Source organism: Daucus carota, chromosome 7, assembly GCF_001625215.2.
Source record: "Daucus carota subsp. sativus chromosome 7, DH1 v3.0, whole genome shotgun sequence".
Classification (NCBI taxonomy): domain Eukaryota; kingdom Viridiplantae; phylum Streptophyta; class Magnoliopsida; order Apiales; family Apiaceae; genus Daucus; species Daucus carota.
Window position 1 is genome coordinate 31775955 of NC_030387.2, and position 21944 is coordinate 31797898.

Here is a 21944-nt window from a genome sequence, read left to right on the forward strand (position 1 = left end):
TGCTCCTAATCCAAGGCTTCAGACCTTGTTGGAATCTTTTTGCTTTCTGCCTATCTGTCTCTACATAAGTTGGCACAAACCTAGCCAATTCCGCAAACTTATTCTCATATTCAACCACCGACATATTTCCTTGTTTCAGCTCTAAAAAGTTCAACTCCATTTGATCTTGAAGAAACCTAGGAAAATACTTCTCTAAAAACAATTCCTTAAACCTCTCCCACGTCATCTCAACTGTACCTTCCATATTCTTCACAGATTCCCACCAATACGTTGCTTCATTCTTTAAGTAGTGACTAGCAAACTTTGTTTTCTGGTCCTCACTTGCTGGAACTAATTCAAAACACTTTTCCATTTCTTTTAGCCATATTTGGGCTGCAACAGGATCTGCCGAGCCCTTAAACTCTGGAGGATTAACTGCCTGAAAAGTTTTAAAAGTTACCCTAGGATTCTCTTGATGTTGCTGTTGTCGGGTAAGATGAGCAGTTTGCTGAGCCAAAATTTGAATTAACTGGGCCACAGCAGGATCTACTGGGCCTATGTTGACATTCTGGTTATCATTGTTATCATTGATGCTGTTGGTGCCTTCAGGATCACTGTTGGCACGAGTATGTCTTGTTGGAGGCATTCTGTAAAGAAGAAACAATTTACTTAGTCGTTTTAAATCAAATTCTCTTTTTATAGAAGGTTTTTAAGAAAACAGAATTATACATTTTTGAAAACATTTTTGAGATTGTTTAACTAAATAAATTGCATGCTTCTTTACAGAATGTAAAACATTGAAAGAAAGATTGTAATACTATCACAAGAGTTTATGATTGGTACTGAAAGTAAAGTAAAATAAAACAAGTGCGATAAAGTAAAGGACAAGACTGAAAAGTAAAAGATGCTGATATATATAAGTCAGTGCTGGAGATACAAGCGTCAAGCGCTTTATCAAAAGTAAGGTATAACAACAGCAACAGCAAGACTATCATCTAGTCAGCTCGGCTAGTCTATATACATGACAAAATCTGCTGACCTGATACAACTACTCACTACACACTGCATCATACACACTACTCACTATATTACTAACCATCTCCAACACATGATATACTCCAGACCTAGGGAAAGTCTGGTCCTCCGATAACATCCAGCCGCTCCAAGACCCAACGAGCCCAGTCTATAATATCTCCAGGGGTACCAAGTGGTGCGGTGATCCCACATAACCTCTCTACTGCCTCTGTCCTAAAAGCACGTATCTCCTCTCTCAACTGTCGCTCTGCCCTGTTAGGGTCTAAATCCCCCATCGCCTGTGTCAGCTCTCCAATCTGGCCCAACAACTCATCTCTCTCCATCAAGAGTGCCTGATAGTAGTGATAGGGTACTGAAAGAGGGGAACACGGATAAGAAGGTCCAACACCTGAAAATCCAGAAGACTCATGCTCTGGTGGAGGTCCACGGATAGGAGGTCGTACAAGGGGAGCAGGTGGGGGCATCTCAGATACAGGTGGGGGTATAGCCCTAAGCGGTACAGCTGCAATAGGGGTCTGTCCACTACGAGGGTATCCAGGTGGACGTGAAGGTCCAGCTACAGGTGGGGGTGTAAGTGCCCTGGGTGGGGATATAGGTACAACTCCTGGACGGGGTGGAAGTCCCTCCACTGTCGACTCTGAATGATCAGAATGAACCGGAGTACTGGGGCCTGACATACCTGATAGTCTGAGAATCAACATAAACAAACACGTATCAAAATCTATATCCACTACTAACATCAACCCTAAATCTATTACGAATAATCCTCAACCTCTCAACGTTCTATCTACCTATCACTCATTTCTAATCCTAAACTTTTACCCAACCTAACCATCTAGGCTTGTTTCATTGACTTAAACCTGTCGCTCTGATACCAACCTGTGGCGCCCTCCAAACCCGGGTCAGAAGTTTGGGGTCCACATCTTAACATAAACCTGTAATTAATGATATAATATATATAGTGACCCTTAACTGTCTTTGGATCGCAACAGGTTAAAGTATAAAACAAGCCACAACACAACTTTAATTATTACAAACCCAAATCCCAAAATAAAAACTTAAATCTTACAAGCTTACACGTCATTTGTGTCTCATTATTCAAACTAATACATATATCAAAGTCAAGCGCTGCCGATAGCTCTCTCCATCTCTCAGCCTGGAATCCTGGCCTTACCACTAGCCTGAGTATCATCGTTACCAACCTTCTCTGCTTTCACTGGAAAGAACACAGAGTATCGCAAGAGTGAGCTGACAAGCTCAGCAAGTATAACAATATCCATTTAAACATTTATCAAAAGATGATGGAAATCAATATTTAATAGAACCAACCTCAATGTCAAAGTTTCTTTTTAGAGTATCAATTAGAATTGGATATTAAATTTTATTTTTAAAAAACCAAAGGTTAGGCTGCTGATCAGTCAGACACTAACCCCGAGCAGGCCCCGCCATGCTCGTTTACTGGATCCAAGGCACACATTGGCCTAAAGTGACCACTCATCTGGTCTGACCATTCATTTGGTCCATTTAAGAAAAACTATCCAATTCTATTATAAATCAGGATGAATAACAATATAATGCAATAAACAGAATCATTAAGAACATGATTAAATTTTGGAGCAGAAACAGAATTCATTTCAGCAATATCTTTAAGATATTCTACAATAAGAATCGGGAATAATTCCACGAGTCAAAGGATCAGATATAGCATATTTGGATTTCAAGTGAAACAATAGTCATGGTCTGTATGAAAGAAGGTTTCTGGTTTTATTAAAGAATTCACATGTCAAAAGGGTGTTTTCAAGTCCAAAGAAATTAGGTTATTGAAAAGGAATCACAATTGTGGGGTGTATGGTATTCCAGGTATGATTGACTTCCAGTCAATTGGTTTGGATATCAAAGGTGTGTCAGAACATTGAAATAAGGTTTATATGGTAGTTATCGAAAAATCTCAAGGTTTGAAGGTTTACAATTGAATAAGGTTTCCAAAATAGATATCAAAGAATCAAGTTAATGGCTCAAGAATCAATGAATGAATAGTTCAAGTGATAGTCAAAGAATCTGGTTGATGGTTTAAGAATCGATGAATTAAACAATTCATGATATGGCTCAATAAGTGTCATGAGTGAATTAGAAAGCTAGCAAAGCAATCACATCAAGGATCATATATATATAATTGAAGGAAAGTATCAAGGAAACTTGCCTTATACTGACGATTTCAAATTTCAATAGCTCTTGCTCGATAAACTATACTATATCCACTTGCTTTCCCTTTTATTACGCCTCGCTTCTCTGATGATTCTGCACTGATTCTGATGTTGGATTATGATTCTACTTGTTAAAACCTTCAATTTGAGTCCTTGAACGCCAAAATCCGAGTCCGATAACGCGTCCAAATCCTCGTTTGAATCTCAAGAACACGAAGAACTCTCTCGGGAATTTCTCGGTTTTAACTGGTTTTATGATTTTCGTAATGAAATAAAGTACGGTTAAGAATATTTATACTTATGAATAATTAGTACCCCTTTGGATCATATATGGCATGAAAATACAATGTTTAATAGCTTTATACTAATAAAACGGGTCCAATCGGTACCGGTTTTTGAGATAATCATCAAAACGGGGCTTTTAATCCGTCATTAGTATGCGGGTCCCACCGTCATTATGACAAGATAAGGATAAGTATAAAATATCTAGTTTCACGTTTATCGATACAACCGGATAATTATCGAATACCGAAAGATTCCGCCGGACCGGCTTCGGAACAAACCGTACTCCGGATCGAAAAAGTCAAAACATGAAAAATGTCCGGAATGTTCAAATTAGGCTAAAAGTGAATTTTGTTGAAATTTTCGGGAAGTAAAATCTCGGTACCGTTGCAGGTTGACGGTTTTCGAAGAATCCAAATAATTAATAATTAATTGAAATATACATAATTAAATCCGTAAATCCAATATAAAATCATCTGACAATACATAAATCGATATGAAAATATCTAAATAAACTATATTTTGTACTGAACATATAAAAATTGATATTCCACAAATTTAATCAAAAATACATAACTAAATTAATAGAACAGGAACCAATTAATTCACAGAAATTCATATAAAATTCATATAATATTCATTAATCATTCAAATCATTACACTGATAATCCAGACGTTACATCACCTTTCACAACCAAAGATCGTTCATCATTCACGGGTTTACACTTTCGGCATGTCTATAGCTGGTATCCGGCATGTAGATAGCTGGGGTGTCTTCGGCATGTCTATAGCTGGTGTCCGGCATGTAGATAGCTGGGGTGTCTTCGGCATGTCTATAGCTGGTGTCCGGCATGTAGATAGCTGTGTTACCGCTTCTCCAATCTCAATTTATGCGATTGGTGTTTCGCTTGGGATGTCTTTGATTTCGTTTTTAGTTTCAAGAATTGTTAAATTCTATGTGTTAAACGATCAGGAAACAAATCATCTAATTGTTTTTAGTATGTTATTTGTTTTACCACCTGGTTGTATCGGCAGTTGGGGGTTTGTCCCGACTGTATTATGTTCAAGGTAATGAAATTTTCTTGCATTTGTCAAAAAAAGAACATACCCGAAATATATCAAAGTAGACCGATTTCAATAAAATTTATACAATTACAATATATTGTTTCAAGAGCACGTATTATAAATATTTAATTAAATAATAAAATTAATATTAATATTAATTAAAAATATTATTTAAATACCCAAAATATGAAAATACACAACAATATTATACCCGAAATAACATGACACGACGATATTGACATTCTTACTCACATGGATCCACGAAAGCAAGTAAACAAATATGTTGTTGCTCCTAGGGCCGTCAAAAAAATCCAAAAGATCCGATATCTGTCCGAAAAATCCGTTATTGTATTCGGGAAAAAGCGGATATAATCCGTATCCGGAATAAAACGGATATTATCCGTATTCGAATCCAGGGTTTGCGGATACGGATATGGATATAGGCGTATCCGTATTCGAAAATATTATTATATGTATATAATAATACTTATATAAATTTATTATTTACTTATATTTTTTATTTTATCATATAAATTTTGAAAAAGAATTAATATTTAAAATAAAAAAAAACATTAATTATCTTGCAAATGGAGAAAATGGAACTATCTTCATCAAGTTTTTTCTTTTTAAAATTGTTGCAGATAGTGTTGTTTTGTGATTTTAAGTTGTTAAAATTAATATTTTGTTCGAAATATTTGGCCTGAATGCTCAAACTTCTGTTAAAGTATGTTATTAATTTCTGATTGGGTATACATGTGCTGTTGAACAGTTTAAAATATGATTTTTTAATTAATCTCGATATGTATATTTGATTTTTGGTGATGTTTGAAAAAGCGGATATGGATATACAATCCCGTAATGAAAAAAGAAAACCCGAAGGCACAAAATAATTTCTAGAAATTTTCCCCAAAGACTTGTTGTTCTAAAATGATCCTGCTCCTCGTACCACCATCTTTCCCAGCCCTGATCAGTTTTCGAGCTTAAGCGAGAACCAGAAGCATATCGAAAAAAAAAACAAGTAGATAATCCCAGCACATATAAATAGATAATCCCTTTCTTACTTTTACATTTACATCAACATTGGAGCTGGTTATCCACTTTTTTAAACAACCTACCATGATGAGCAGGTCTGCAGGAAAGTGAATTTACCGGTGGATTTGGGCTCGTCACTGGACCTGCTCTTTTGGCAATTTTTAATCAATCTAAAATCCAGACTCATTTGGTTTTCATTTTTGAATGTCATATTATAAGGCGCTTCCTTTCGTGAAGCCAAGTTCTCTCGCAATTTTGTGCCTCAGTAACAAGTAGATCAAGACATGAACTCATATTTACAGGCGAGGCGTTGGTTTAAGGGATTAATATGCCTCACTTGCAAATTTTAGCATGACGCTTTACCTTCATGGCCTACGCTCTCTTACTTTACATGTTTTGGCTAAGCTGTTGTGATAACATTTTAGAATTTGATCAAGGTAGATAATTGACAAGATTAGTATTCTGGATTCTGGAAACACGGATCTGCATCGAGCACATAGGGGCATAGGGTTAAGTAAAACTTGGTCAAGCTATCATGTTTACTGAACTGGTTACAACATGGAGTCATAAAGTGTAACAGTAGCCTCGCTGCTTTTCTGTTAATGTTAAATTCAGAGTGTTAATTAAACTGTGTCCTGATTTCAGGAAAGGACCAAGGTTTTGTATGTTTTGTTTATTTACAAGGATCAATCCTAAAAAATGTAGAGGATTCTCTTGCCTGCTCCAGATTTTAGAGGGAAAGAGACAAGCCCAAAGTTATTTTCATTGTCATTGTCGGTTAAGAAAGCAGATACGAGATGGAGAGAATCGAACTAACTTAAAAGAATATACCTGGGTACATCCATAGTTTTTCTAATTAGTGGTGTTTGTCCAATTGGTTGAGCTATTCAGAAACTTCCAAATTCATATTTCAACTTCTAATTCTGTTTCCGCTAATGCTAGTGGCATTAAACAATTATAGGCTGTTCCGGAGTGTCCCTTCCAGAGGTAGAGTTAGTCATGTAAAACAACAAAGATCCTATATCCTATTGAAATATTCCAACTTGTTCATTGTTTTTTCAGACATTCCATTGTTACATTATAAGCAACACCGTACGTTGATGATCTTGAACAAGTATATAAATATACGTTCATGTTCTTCATGTTGACATCAATACCTAATTAAGTGAATTTCTTGGTCAAGGGATGAAATTTGGGAAAGAATTCAGGATGCGTATAGAAGAAATTCTTCCTGCTTGGAGAGACCATTATTTGTGTTACAAAACCTTGAAAAAGATTCTGAAGCGCTTTCCATTTACAGTTGATCAGGAGAACCGGTTTCTTGTGATTCTCAATCAAGAACTGATAAAGATTAATGATTTTTATGTGGACGAGGAAGAAGAATTTATCATCAGATTTCAGGTGAATTTTAGAATATGTTCCAGCATTAACTTCATAATCAGTTTTCTCTTTCTGTTGCAGCATAGCAACTGCAGTCCATATATGTTTAGATTTCTTAAAATCACATTTTGCGTTTAATTTAACAAAGTAACTAGAAAATACACAGATAAGCTCATTGCAGATTCTGAACTGCAACAGGACTTGAAAGAGAGAACTGACAGAGTGAAGGAGATGATCAGAAATGGAACGTTCAGAAGTGAACTCCGTGGTGAAATAATGGGCATTCTTACTGATTTTTTCACCATTCAAGGGGAGTTGGTGGTGCTAAAAAACTATTGCTTCTTGAACTATCTTGGTAAACGACTACCAGTACGTTTTCAATTTCTTTCTAAGATCTGACACGAGCCTGACCCCTTATTTCATTTCTTCATCCGACAGGGCTAACAAAAATATTGAAGAAGCACGACAAAATAACAGGGGGATCATTGCGTATTCCATTTATCCATCTGGTCCGTCGACAGCCCTACTTCACAGCAGAACCTCTCACATTGCTACTCCAAGATTGTCAGGCAAATCTTGAATTTCTCCTCTGAAGCAGAAGCTCAAGAAACCAGCCCAAGTTCTTAGAAAAGTGATTATTTGGGAAGAATGTACAGTATCATGTGCACATTGTATAGACCATGTGGAATGGTGGGCATTGTGCACTATATCATCTAATACTATATCTTATTCTTCTGTATTTCATTCGTGTAATGAGACATGTAATTTACGTTCAAATCTGAACTAAAAAGCTTGTATCATAGCGTATGTAATATTTAGCTACATTATAATACTCGCAGGTGGAGTTTAATGTAGCTTGATAGTTGATACTGATATTATTATCGTTTAGGTGGAATAGCTGTTTGAAGCTCAGCATGTTTGTATATGATTGTGAGTAAAATCTGTTCTGTTATTCGACTTGAGGTAGTAATACCAATTGTTGCAGATTTACTATATGCTCAAATTCCCTTGTAAAATCCGCCGTTAATAGTGTGCGAGAACATTGTAAACAATTGTTCTAATGTTTTGCAAAATTTTGCAAATATTTAACATTTTCCATGTTATACTGTTCTACAACAAAATAACAGTCTTCTTGGTATTCTCACGTTAAAATGTGTTCTCCACGACCAAAATAACCATACTATCCCCGGTAAATATATAAAAATGCTTAATACAATGATCCTATTATAAAGGTAGGGTACTACATATTGCTGACTTGTAAAATGCATTGGACAATAAGTTATTTTTACTTTGGTGATGTCAGTTATCTTTTGGCGGAAAAATTAACAACCAGATCCTGAGACCATGCACAGGGAAGATATTCATTCTTCTCCATACTTTTTCACTTTTAATTCTGTGATCTGATTTACAAACCCTGGGACTAATTTTGATCTATAGGCAATGTGGAGATTTAAAACAATCATAAGTCTTGTGATTCTTATATCCTGGTGGTCGCCAATGGCGTGGGCAATGCGGTTTGATCTGAAATCAGGAAGCACAAAGTGCATAACAGAAGAGATCAAGAGCAGTGCCATGACTGTTGGAAAATACACTGTCATTTCCGATATCAAGCCCACGCAGGAGTCCCATAAAATTACTATTCGGGTACCAATATTCTTTCTGCGGCTCATTTAATTATTTTGTCCCTTGTAAATCTTAGTACTGATTTGTTGTAATTGATCATCACTAGTAAGATTTGAGATTTTTTAAAGACTGTGTGATAGGCTCCGATACTATAGACAATAATTGATAATGTTGATGCAAGAGAATTAAAATTGTAGTTCCCATTGTCGAAAACTTTTTCTTGGTGTTGTGTAAACGAGCTAGACGCCTTGAGGCTCGGATTCAAGCTCAATTAGATGATTCCGCCTAGAGCTTGATCAAACTATAATTTTTAAATTCGAAGTTGGGGTCAATAAAAGTTCAATAATCTTGGTGGCAAAGTTAGTGTAGCTAATTCCGTGCTAAATGATTGTGAAATTTATGGTATGATCAGAAGGAAATTTGTTTATTAGAATTAATATAGGGAAAAGAAAAAAACATTGAAGGAAAGAAGGGTGGAAGATTAATTTTGTGTGAATCCATACATGTAGGTGACTTCGCCGCATGGGAACAACTATCACTATTCAGATCATGTGGATTCAGGGACTTTCGCCTTTACAGCGGCTGAAACGGGTGATTATATGGCTTGTTTTTGGGCACCTGATCATAAGCCACCGGTCACTCTCTCAGTAGACTTCGACTGGAAATCAGGCGTTGCTGCAAAAGATTGGTCCAAGGTTGCTAAGAAAGGACAAGTTGATGTGAGTCTTTTCATATTTCTTTTCTTCGTTCTCTTATCTTGCTCTTTATAGAAGTTTGATACTGCTGGTATCACTATGTAGCTTTTTTCAGAATGTATCTTTGCTATATGCTGCATTGTTTAATTGTTTTATGCGTTTTTCCCTCAGGTCATGGAAGTTGAACTCAAGAAATTGTATGATACGGTGACATCCATTCATGACGAGATGTTCTATCTCCGTGAAAGGTAAGAAAAGAAAATTCTGGTATCATAGCTTTGTTGATTACTAATTTTACATGTCTGGTGTTATCAGGGAGGAAGAAATGCAAGCACTTAACCGATCAACAAATTCGAATATGGCAACTTTTAGTTTTCTATCACTCTTGGTCTGCTTGTCAGTAGCTGGATTGCAACTATGGCATCTGAAGACATTTTTTGAGAGGAAGAAGCTTCTTTAGTTTTACATCTAACCAGAACATTTTGGTTCTAAGCCTTCAGTTCCTGTACTGTAATGTTGAGGGGTTTTGACTGACTTTTTATAACAATTTTGAAGCTAAAATCATAATAGCACATCTTATAACACTGTCTCAATATTGCACTAACATAAACATATTATGAACCTCGTGACATGAAATTAAAATTATGTTAAGAGACAAACGGGTAACATGTTCAGCAAATCCTGTTGTGCAAAACACATATGCCGCAGACTGCACTTATTCCGTCTCATTTCATTACTTTTGAGTCTGTTCGGGTAAACTTAAAATAATGACTTAGTACTTAATAAGGTCTCATTTGTTAATAGCTACACCATGCTAAAATGGCTGATTGATAATCGATACACTAGTTACGATTGTTTGTTGGATGATATTAGTTTTTGAAAGCATTTACATTCTCGGCTAGGGAGGGGATTCCCAACAGAATTATGAAAATTATGAAAGCTGAAAGACCAAGAAAGCTAACTAGATAAACTTACAAGAAAATCTTGAAAATCATGCATAATTGAGAAAGAAGACAGAAGATATGACATTTTGGAAAATATGGAGACCAGAAGAATCTGGAAAAGCCGACACTAAAAAATTTGACGGCAAGACAAATCTTGAAAAGCTTGCACTCGGAAATAATTCATGTACTATGGACAAAATAATATGTTCATAGCCGTTGAAGGGGTTATCGTTAGGAAATTATCAGTTTCTCAATACATCATTTTAAATTGCTCTACGTTCATTATTGTCATGATGAAAATCCGTTATTCTATATCATATACAAATACTATCTATTTAACATTATATAATTTAAGTTATATTATTTAGATTATAGATGGTGGATATCTGTTATTATTTAGAGTAGAGATGGTGGATATCTGTTAAGCAACCTGGTTGAGGGATAGCAGACACATCAGTGGTGAGCCGGTCTGTACAAATAGTATGATTTATGTGATGCAAATAGGATTTCTATATGATATTTATAATTCATGTTTTACATGATATTGATGAAGCATGCTTAGAAATGTTTAGAAATTATGAAATGTAAATTTTATTTTTAATATGTTTGTTTTTACCGGAATATCTATTCGCCATCCTCTTTAGGGTTTAACAGATATAGGAAACAATCCCAAGTTCTCTTGGGAGAGGGGATTCCCAACAGCAAGTTAAGTATCCCAGTAACAGTGTCACACTTGTTCTGGACTTTCAGGAGATCATGCTGTTATCTAAAGTAAGTTTGCTAAGCTCCTTACTAATTGTTGTTTGAAGTTCATTGAAATGCAGTACTTCTATTTAGCTGACATTGGTCACCACAATGCCTAGAAGCAACTCAGCTTCATCATTTAGTAGTGTATTCAAACGCTTTCATTCCACTACATTGGTCACCACCACCATACCTATGGCTACTAAAATTTCGAAGCAGCATAAACAAAATCCGAAAACTACTTGGACCACTTGGAAGTTAAAAAAGCATTTCAAGAAAAAAAAAAACAGGTCCAGGATTTATTTATTAAAAACCACACACAAAGAGTGTACATAACACAACTTTATTTTGGCCACAACCTGCCTTGTTGCACAATAGGAGGTGCGCCGAATCACACGACTGAAGTAACTTGAAAATAAAACATCTCTCCTTTATGTAGAAGATAGATATGACATGAATCAGGCAGATTGTCCTGCTCAATCATCATAGTGCCTGCGGTTGTGGTGCTGGCGGTATTTCTTTTTCTCATCATCATCATCGTCGTCGTCGTCATTGTCACCCTGCCAATTTAAAATACGCAGCACGATCAGATGTTTAAAAAAATAAATACCTTATACAGGACAACAATTCAAAAATTGTAATACTACTACAATCCCAATTCAGATCTCTGACTCTATCATCTACAAACCATTTCAATTCAACAGCATAATCATAATTGGGGGGAAAACTGCTCTACCCTATGTCCTATCTATGGCTTACTTACAAGCTATGCCATTTCAGTATTAGCGACCCAAGGAAATCAAAATTACTTTAAAACATGCTTAAACTAAGAGCAACTCAGAGCTTGAAGCAAAATTTCATCTTAAATTCATACTGTACGTTTCAATTACACAAAAACTTGATACATAGCTTAGGCCTTCAGGAAATTTTTGTTTTTAAAAGCTGAACCCCAATTGCTACATCATTTTGTCCATAAATGGCAAAAAATGGCAATGCGTACACCACATTGAAAGCAAATTGAAAAAGTAGGACAAAACTAGATTCCGACAATTTTTCCAACATTTCTAACTTAAGACTATTTTTCTGACTTTGGCTTATTTAAGAACAGAAAAATCAGGGGAAGTCCTCCAGCAACATATCAATAAGGTTTTCTCTTCCTTTCTAGTTCATACTCTTCTTTCCTTTAACTCATAGCTATCCTTTTTGTGTATGTTGCTATACGAAAATCTATAGGATATAATCGATATGTGTTTCGTTGTTAAATCGAGAAATACAACATAATTTAAGAGGTTTGCACAACCCAGAAGTACAAGACAATAGTCAAGCCTACGTATCAATATAATCCTCATACTATCAAGTCCAATGGTAATTAGCTATATCTCATTTTAAAAAGCAGTTGTTGGTGCCAAAATAAATCAATGCTGCGTGTGAGTCCAATGCCAATGCATCATAGCCATGACCATTGCTAGTTTTTGGAACCACAAACTAACTTTTGGTGCTAATTAGAACTTGTGCTTCAATGCTTGTTTCTAAACTAGCTTTAAATGAACTAGAATATTTAGTTTCTAGTGGTTAAGTGGCAACAAAACTATAACCATAGATGGTGCTCAGGTGCGATAGATAAAATATAAAGATTAACTTACAAAATAATCAATCCAATGCATAGCTAGAGTTATAGCAAGATTTATTGAGAATGTAAAAGGGCTGATAATGTATAAAACTCACATATTTCTTGTGACCATATCTCTTCTTTTTCTCATCATCACTGTCATCATCACCACCGCGCCTCTCATAGCTAGGCTTCCTATACTCCGATTCCTCGGATCGCCCGTATCCGGATCCTCCATACCCTTCACTCACACGAGATTCATGGCCCCCATACTCAGTCCTCTCGGACCTCCCACCATAACCCGACCCGTATTCAGAACCATGCTGCTCATGCCCACTCTTCCTCCCATACCCAGAGCCATACTCGTCATCATCATTCTTCCTCCCATAACCCGACCCGACTTGTTCATGATGTCCATACCCACCTCCACCCGACCCATGATGCCCGCCTCCACCCGACCCATACCCACCACCACCAGATCCATACCCGCCACCACCACCCGACCCATACTCGCTGTCATGACCCGACTTCCTCCCATACCCACCAGATCCACCTCCACCATACTCACTCTCATCAACACCACCACCAGAAGCACCGGGTCGAGAACCGGGTCGGGTCGTGGGTCGGTTATAGCTCTTGTACTCATCATCAACAGCATCACTCCCATAAGCAGAAGGCTTAGCTTGAGTAGAATACTGAGGGCGATTGTAATCAAACCCACCACCAGAACCCGAAGAATTCGCGCGGTAGCAAGTCTCTTCAGACGGCGGCAAAGGGCGGCCGTAAGTCAAATGAATATCATAACCGCCACCGTACGGCGTCGGATCGTACTCGTCGAAATCGTCGACTTCGTCCTCACCGTGATGGCCTTTGGGATAGTACGACATCGTTTTGTATGTTTGTTTGTTGTAGTATTTGGATCTGAGAGTGACAAATGTGTGTGACGATATTTTGGGCTTTTATAGTGAGAATTTGTGGTGTCCGATAAGTGTCGGTAACGCGTGGAGGAGAGAGAGTGAAATGTTTGATTATTTGAATTCGGATCCTCTTTTCCTTTTTAAATGGTCTTTATGAGACAAATTCGGATCGACTTGTGGTTTTGCATTTTTACGTCTCTACTTTTTCAATAAATGTAAGAATTTATGATGACATGGAAATTAGGGTAATGTAAATGAACAAATAAATAAATAAGGGTTGAGGCCACTTGTCTCGACTTGCCTCATATCGAGTTTCTACGAGTTCTTCAATTTAAGTATTTGAGAATATTATGTATCCTAAAAATGGTTTTCGATTTTTATTTCAAATCAGAATGGACAATATTCCAAGTAGTTGATTGATTATATTCATATTAATAATAAAATCAATCATACACAAGTATATGTAAATCACCCCAATTAAAAACGATCATTCACTGATCATGTCATATGGACAAACGGGAACTGTTTAGGTAAGCCCCATGTAGGTCATGGGTAAGGTATATTAATATTGGGGGTCTTCACAGAAACAGCCTCTCTGCTTTAAGCGCAGAGCAGACCCTGCTCTAAACAGGATATACAGTATGTTTGGTTTGGTAAACAGGATATACAGTATGTTTGGTTTGGTTTATACATTGCTCTTATTGGTCGGGAAGGAGATACCTACATCTAAAACAAATGGTTAAATAACTGGTTAGAACGATAAGATGTGTAGTATAGAATTTTTGGAAAGAGCCAAATCGAATATAAAAAGATAAAAAAGGATGTTCACAATTTCACATAGCTCTTCACAGTTCACAGGTACAGTTTCCTGCTGCATCACATTTATGAACTGAGACTGCAATGATAGTGTACTTCACTTGGCAGCTTACAGGGAGCAGCGAATGCTATTTTACATTCAAATATCCACGAAATACAATTTCCATACTAAATTGTCATTGATCAACGAAACAATAAAAGATTTTACAGACCAGGTCACTCTATTTTTTTATACACAAATTTTGTCAACAACAAACAAATCTTCGATAACATCTCCATTCATGAACAAATTTACTGTTAAAACTTGCACACTCGCGAAACTAACACAACCACCACTCAGAAAATTGACATATGGAGAAGCACCAGTAAAAGTGAATATTCAGAACCTAATTTTTCAATTTGAAGTACAGAATCAAGATGATTGCCAAGACAAGTACAGCAACCACAGTGCCGATGATATACTTGTTCCTGCTCATCCGTTTTGACATAGCTGTTAGAACTTTCTTGCTTTTACTAATATTGTCATCCACTCCATGAAGCTGAAACGATAAGGGAAATCATTACAAAAAAAATAATGAAACCTGATGGGGATTTGCTTAGTGCCATCACACATGCTAGCTGTAATTCGTTGTACCTTTATTCTTTAATTATGAAATTTACTTATGGTCTGTTTGGGAACTTGAATTTCATTTGAAATTCTCAATTTGATCAAATGACAGGTTTGGATAAATGACAGGTTTGGATAGACAAAAAAGTTTAATTTGATTTTCATTTGAAATCCTAGGACATTAAAATTCTAGTATAAAGCTGAGAATTTGAAATGACACCTCAAATCATATCATTTGAAATCCGAAATTTGAAATGAAATACATATTCCCAAACGCAATCTTAATTTCTTTTCATATACTTCTCAACATAGTGAAAAGTTGCAGAATATACTCAGTCATCGTTTAAGTTTTCTATTGTCACGTCCTACATATTTTAGTTACAAATCAGTAGTTAAGGGTTAGTACATATGTTATATATCACTTGTTACCTCGACCCCTTCCACTTCTGTGCTACGCTGCTGATTAAAGCATAGACATACTATAACATATACTACTAATACACATGTAATGACTATATCATCAAATACCGTGCTATTGGCATGTAAAAGTGATTGTCGCTGTTGGTGCAGATCATGGAGAATCGAAACCCCAAGTTCTTCTGTTTCCAGCATTGTCCGTCTACTTTCCCTGACTCTGTCACTCGATTTATTTAGTCTCTCAGTTGACATTAGCAATCTCCCTCTTTGATCTTCTGATACCTACATCATTCAGTATACCTAACGAATAAAAAAATAGCTTCTCATGGATAAGATGAGAGCTGATACTGCATATGTTTATTTAACTGCGTTTAACATGTTATCACCAGAGAATATGTACAAGCAGAAGATATATTTTCAGGATGACTTTAGATGCAAAATATTAAAAAATTCGCAAAGATACATGATACTCTTACTACCAAAAGAATCCACCAATCACTACAACTATGGCCATGGCATTCAATTAAGACACATAAGAAAATTTTCTATGAAATACAATTAGTCCAGTCATACCATTTGTGCATCAGCCATGCCCGACTCGAGCAAGTCGTCTCTAGCAGCCTGATTTAAGTTGGTTGATAAAATTCGTTTAACTTCACTTTTCAAGTTGTTCAGATCAGATTTATATTCTCTCAACTTAGCAAGAAGCACGGCTCTCACATTGGGCTGCAAACTTCTTGCTTCAATATCCATCTTACGGATCTGCAGATCCGATCAAGTAATCAACCAATACAAATTTCAATCACTAGTTGTATATACAAACACGAGTAAATCATTTTTGGCAAAAAGCTCATGTACCAAAGATTCAGCATCATCTAAACCTGCTTTCACTTCAGAAAGTTTTTGTTTCTTTTGTTCTGTAAAAACGGAAAAAAAAATACTCAGTTTGCAAGACACCTGTCCCAAATACTGGCAAAAAAAGGGCCTCGGTAAAGACATTAAAATAGATAATGTTTTCCCCTTCTATTCTTTTCACAAATTAAATCCAAACATGCAGAAATTGATATAATATAATCAAGGAAGAGAAATTCGAAGATCAGTGATACAAGTGAGTGCTGTACACACACATAGAGACAGACACACGATCGCATATGTACATGCGCACACACACAAATCTTTCTCCTCTCAGCTTTCTCTCCCTTTTTCACACAGACTGCCCGTGCCATTTTCAAAGACATAAAGCACCGAGCAGCTAGGTCCTAGCTCAACGTTAGTATAACACAGTGAAGCAACATAAAAGTTTCCTATTACAACAATCATATATCTTAGGTTGCCTAGGAAAACATTATCTGATGTGATATTCCACAAGAGCAATTGCTTTCTGCCAAAGCAGTCTCAGATGCAGATGCAAATACATTTAAGTGAAGTAAAGCCACAAGGTCACCACTGTTTAAGGCAACACATAATTTAGTTTATTACCACTTGGTGTATACAGAACTTTATCTCCATGGTAAATATCAGTAACTTCACCCCTCCCCCTCTCTTCCTTACCAGCCTTAGTAATATTAATACTCAAAAAAAACATTTTTGGGGCACTTTATAATAATATCTTTCATAGTGCTCTCTTTAGAATTACCCATCAAAATCGGATGCCTAAATATAATTTGAAAGAAAAAAATATCATTGCCATAACTTCTAAGCTTTTTGACTGTCTTGAAAAATGTCAACAGCACAGCACGCACACTGTTCTTGAGTCAAGACCATAAAGTCATCCAGAACTAAATGAGGGGGAAGTGCATATATCAACACTGCTTAACTTAAAAATAGTCTAGATAGTAATGTTCATGTTTTTATGTTAAGTGTATCGAACAAAGAGATGCAATACACATCAACAAGTCTATAATTTTTGGGTTGCAATGTCTTTTTTCCAAGTAAATTCTATATTAAGCCGCACCTCTCATTCCTGCAGAATTATTAGTGCAGTAGAATTCATATCATCACGGAAAAAAACTGTTAAAACCCTGGTTATGAGACCACTAAGATAATCTAACAGCTAAACACAAGAGTAAGTGCAAGTGGAAGTCACAGTTACCACATGAGTCATGACGACTTTGGTGTACGAAATATCAGGTGAATACAATGTTGCAATATTAAAAATAATCCGGTGAACTGATAACTCAGGCTATACACACTGATAAATAACTACACACGTCAACATCGAGGAAAAAGTGAATTGTGCAGCAACAGAGTTCGTAGCAATTAAAATGCAGTTATATCTACTAATTATAAACATTAAATAAGATACTAACTATACTGCATTGAACATGTACACCGTCTTTTTTCCTTTCTAGCTAGTATTAGTACCTTTCCATTAGTAAAAGTGTAAAACTAATTAATCTTACGATTAAACACATGCTTCAGTATATATACCGAATCAACGGAACCACCCTCGAACCAAAACACGCCAACTAAAATCCTGATATTAACATATACACATATAGAGGTGCACATCAGACTTCCAATATTTGCATTAAGACATCAAAGTACATGTGTCAAAGATATCGAAGAAACCGAATTCAATTAAAAAGCCTTTCAGCTTACCTCCATCTACAAGACTAGCAGAAGTACACTTTTTCAACAAATTAGCGGAAAGTTCGCAGTACTGACGTTCATAACCTTCAAACACCTCACTCATCTTCTTCAATTACTCCAATTATGCACCTCAATTCAACAATGAAGCTTCTGTAGTTTAATCAACTAATAATAAAAGAGGCAATTAAACTGGATGTTTATATTAGTAGACGAATCGGTTAGGGTTCGATCTGCTAATAACGAGATGAATCGCAATAATATGTAAATAAAATTAATGAAACAAATATAAACTTAAAGTGTTGAAATTGATCGGAATGTACCTAAAAGTGATCGGAAAAGTAGCCAGAAGTTGATGATATAAAGATATTGCGTTACAGCGTGAAAGAATAAAAGAAGAACATTCTCTTGTTGTTCTCGTTTATTCCTTTATGACTCGGTAGGACACATTTTTCTCCTCTATTTTCTTTAATTTTCTTTGAAATGAACGTTCTCTGAATAATTCTCAAAATGGTCCGTACAACAAAATAAAAAGTTGTGATTATTCTATAATTTACTCGAATAATAATTATATTATTTTTTTTGCACATAATTTGAATCTAAGAAATATATTTGTATATATTATAAAAAAAATTTAATTAAAATGTAGATATAAATTGTTGTTTATAAAAAAATTATGAAATATAATGGATATAAATATGTATTTTTATATATCAAATTATGTATAAAAAATCAAAACAATTATTATTTTGAAATTGGAGAAATATTTTTCGAATGAGAAAGTTTTAGATTATTGAATTAAAAATGTGCTCCTATTATTTTGGAAAAAAAGGGATGAATGTGCTCCTATCATTTTAGAATATAAAAAATTTATATATAATCGAGATCGTTTATGACAATGGAGCTTAATAGATTGTAATCTGGATTTATCCGATTCTTCTTTAAATTTTCGTGTATGGATCATTTTTGAAATTGCTGATGTTATCGCTATATGCTCAGTTCTTGAAGTTGATTTGGAAACAATAATCTGTTTTGAAAATTTTCAAATAATTGATCAATTACCTAGCAAGAGGTGATAGCCATTAACCCGTAAGTGGTAACATCTCTTCTAGAGTTTCGACATGATGCACACCGAGTTCAAAAATAATCTGATGACAAATACAGAAATTGTTTGAAATAGTATAGTAATTTTAAAATTACTATACTATCATACGACCAGAACCGGCCATTCGAGCTCACCTAAAGAGCGACCATTGACAAATTTGGTCTGGAGTATTATCAGAACTACAGACTACAGATACACACAAATCATAAAATAAAGCCGACCCTCTTGTTTAATTTAAGATTAAGCTGCACCAGCTACAGCAGCTCCAAGTGGCGAGGTTAGCAAAGATTGTAGACCAATCAACAATAAGCATAAAGGCATCTTTTGTTTCCTGTCAACGATTTCAATTTTATATGACATTCAAGACTATATAATTTAGAGTTAGTCGATAATAGGTAACATACACATGCAAGATATTGCAGACAATGAGGCCATTTGTCTCTAGTTTCGTATATTAATAAGGGTCTTTCTGGCGTGTCTTCATGGACATACACTAACAATTACTCCCTCCGTCCCACCAGGTTCTTTACAGTTTCCTTTTTTGGATGTCCCATCCAATTCTTTACATTCCAAAACTTACCAAAAATAGTCAATGGGTCCCACCACTTCCGAACTTTTCCTCCCTTTTCACACTACTTTTACTCCTTTTTCACACTACTTTTACTCCACTATCTCTTTTTTATTCATTAAAAATTGCTGGGTCCCACCACTTCAAACCAAACGTAAAGAATTGGCTGGGACGGAGGGAGTACTTTTTACTTAGACGAAAAATTTTGATTGGTGAAAATTTTTGTGCATGCAGGAGCCGTCATTATTACTGGAACGGGAACCAAAAGAATACACTACTTACTTTATTAAAAAGTGATTATTAGTATTTGCTCATGGGCACACAGTAGAAAGTCCGTATTAATAATGTGCAAGAGTTGCCCGAGTCTCTTTCAGGCTTTCAGTTTCATCTCCTGCACACATCATGGTGAATCCTTTCTTGGTTTATCTGGTATACGTTGTACACAATAGAAAGTGTACAATTAGTCGCTGTCTGGAACCAAGTATTGGATTTACGCGCATAGAAACAAGCTGCAAAATTTAAAATACGGCATAATCAAGTGTAAGCAGTGCACTGGCATGATAATACTTCTCTCTTAGTAGAGAAACAGATGGAAGCAATGCACTGTACTCTTTGGATTGACCAAAATTACATTTTTTATTATGTAAATTGAAGAGAAACTTACAAGTGGTCTAACATAACTTCATTATAATTATAAATATAAAATGAATGAGGAGAAATGAACAAGCAGTAAAGACCTATTCAACACTCATTGCTTGGTTGATAGGATCTTTATTTTTCTGCGACTATATATATAAATCCATGCATTGTTAACTCCAGTATATCACAAGTAAAGAAACATAGTATAGCAAGAACAAGAAAAACCAAGTTGAGTACTGAGCATAAACATTGAGAAAAAATAATGGGTAGGAAGAGAAAGGCTGGAGAAGCTACTGATGACCAAGATAGAAGCTCTGGTGAAGCAGACATGGCTTGGGATAAAATGGTTAAGGATGCAGCAGCAGCTTCTGCGGTGCTAAGTGGAGCACGGGGTGGCAGGAAGCGTTTCATTGGGGTTAGACAGAGGCCATCAGGACGGTGGGTGGCTGAAATCAAGGATACGATTCAGAAGATTAGAGTGTGGTTAGGAACTTTTGATACAGCTGAGGAAGCAGCAAGAGCTTATGATGAAGCTGCTTGCTTGCTTCGTGGGGCGAATACTAGGACAAACTTTTGGCCTTGTTCTCAATCCTCATCCTCAGCTCCTGCCCTTCCACCAAAAATTTCAAACATTCTTCTTCACAGGCTCAAAGCCAGAAATAACTCTTTAGCTGCCTCATCCAACTCTCCGGTCCCTGTGAACCATGAAGAGAAGGCTCAACAAGGATATGAGGAGGAGGTGACTGAATTTTCAGATGCCCAATTCACTGATTTTCTGAATGATATGGAAGACTATATCCCCATCAACGAAATGCTTAACAATGCTGGTGCAAGTACTGGTGAACACACAAACACCATTGAATACACTTGTACTAGTTTTGACTCGTGTCTAACAGATCAGAACTTGAGTCCCCAGGATCAAGGGAGAGACTTTGATTGGGTGCATAATTGGACTGATCACTCAGAACAATCCTCTGGTGGGCAGTGCTCAAGTGGCGAGGAATATGTTGAACCTGATTTTGAAGAAGATGAAGGAACTGAACTATGTGCCACTGATTTCCAATTTGTTGATGAACTGGGATCGACTTACTGCTCCCCTTTCGAGATCACGGAAGAGATAGCATTGCCTATTGAGCAAGCAGTATGTGATGGTGAACCGACGATGATCAGTGAGGCTATGAGAAGGATGAAATATGAAAGAAAGTTCTCAGCTTCTCTCTATGCATTCAATGGCATAACAGAGTGCTTGAAGTTTAAGCTTAAATCAGCAAATGCCACACATAAAGTTGGATCAGATCAGCTGAGCAAACTTCGAAATGCATGTAACAAGAACCAACAGGATCAGAAGGAAGCTGAAGAAGAGAGAGTCAAGACACCAGAGGAAGAACTGGAAGCATCACCATATATGGAATCACCGTTTCATAGCAATGAAAATGAACTGTCACTGTGGAGCTCTCTTGATCTTCAGCCCATATGCTTTGTTAATTATTAATTAATCTCCTTGGTTTTTTTTTTGTTCAGGCCAAGTACTAAATTACTAGTTAGGTTTCACATCAATAGCTTCATCTCCATTCAACTGTGAGAGAAAATATCCTTTGTAATCTCATCTTGAATATTCAAAGTTGTGTTACTAATTTTTGCACTGTTGTTTACAGATTTAAAGTTTGTGATTACGCATAACTGACCATTTGCAA

The 21944-nt window shown here is 36.1% G+C and overlaps 5 protein-coding genes across 8 annotated transcripts; 3 read left to right on the plus strand and 2 right to left on the minus strand.

Annotated features, from left to right (window-relative positions):
• The first annotated feature begins 6570 nt into the window (after nucleotides 1-6570).
• On the plus strand, nucleotides 6571-7934 carry LOC108195748 (SPX domain-containing protein 4-like). Its single transcript, XM_017362704.2, has 3 exons — nucleotides 6571-6998; nucleotides 7176-7332; nucleotides 7416-7934. The coding sequence occupies exons 1-3, from the start codon at nucleotides 6783-6785 to the stop codon at nucleotides 7568-7570; spliced, it is 528 nt and encodes a 175-aa protein (XP_017218193.1). The 5' UTR covers nucleotides 6571-6782; the 3' UTR covers nucleotides 7571-7934.
• A 330-nt stretch (nucleotides 7935-8264) lies between these two features.
• On the plus strand, nucleotides 8265-9872 carry LOC108195695 (transmembrane emp24 domain-containing protein p24delta9-like). Its single transcript, XM_017362669.2, has 4 exons — nucleotides 8265-8621; nucleotides 9110-9319; nucleotides 9467-9543; nucleotides 9611-9872. Exons 1-4 carry the CDS (start codon nucleotides 8418-8420, stop codon nucleotides 9753-9755), a joined length of 636 nt encoding a protein of 211 aa, XP_017218158.1. The 5' UTR covers nucleotides 8265-8417; the 3' UTR covers nucleotides 9756-9872.
• A 1387-nt stretch (nucleotides 9873-11259) lies between these two features.
• Nucleotides 11260-13617, minus strand: LOC108196654 (uncharacterized protein At5g39570). The gene is made up of 2 exons (XM_017364044.2): nucleotides 12709-13617; nucleotides 11260-11543 (listed from the first exon to the last, which is right to left on the minus strand). The coding sequence occupies exons 1-2, from the start codon at nucleotides 13477-13479 to the stop codon at nucleotides 11460-11462; spliced, it is 855 nt and encodes a 284-aa protein (XP_017219533.1). The 5' UTR covers nucleotides 13480-13617; the 3' UTR covers nucleotides 11260-11459.
• An 817-nt stretch (nucleotides 13618-14434) lies between these two features.
• On the minus strand, nucleotides 14435-18415 carry LOC108193680 (vesicle transport v-SNARE 13). 4 transcript variants are annotated; one of them, XM_017360447.2, is made up of 6 exons: nucleotides 18262-18415; nucleotides 17951-18106; nucleotides 16208-16266; nucleotides 15923-16111; nucleotides 15461-15631; nucleotides 14435-14864 (listed from the first exon to the last, which is right to left on the minus strand). In XM_017360447.2, exons 2-6 carry the CDS (start codon nucleotides 18042-18044, stop codon nucleotides 14712-14714), a joined length of 666 nt encoding a protein of 221 aa, XP_017215936.1. In that variant the 5' UTR covers nucleotides 18045-18106; nucleotides 18262-18415; the 3' UTR covers nucleotides 14435-14711. The 4 variants fall into 4 exon arrangements, with proteins under 4 accessions (XP_017215936.1, XP_017215937.1, XP_017215938.1 ...); XM_017360448.2 differs by having other exon boundaries at nucleotides 17951-18091; nucleotides 18262-18411; XM_017360449.2 differs by having other exon boundaries at nucleotides 17951-18070; nucleotides 18262-18378.
• Nucleotides 18416-20373: 1958 nt separating this feature from the next.
• On the plus strand, nucleotides 20374-21885 carry LOC108194927 (ethylene-responsive transcription factor ERN2). The gene has a single exon (XM_017361863.2). The coding sequence runs from the start codon at nucleotides 20513-20515 to the stop codon at nucleotides 21740-21742; it is 1230 nt and encodes a 409-aa protein (XP_017217352.1). The 5' UTR covers nucleotides 20374-20512; the 3' UTR covers nucleotides 21743-21885.
• The last annotated feature ends 59 nt before the right edge of the window (nucleotides 21886-21944 follow it).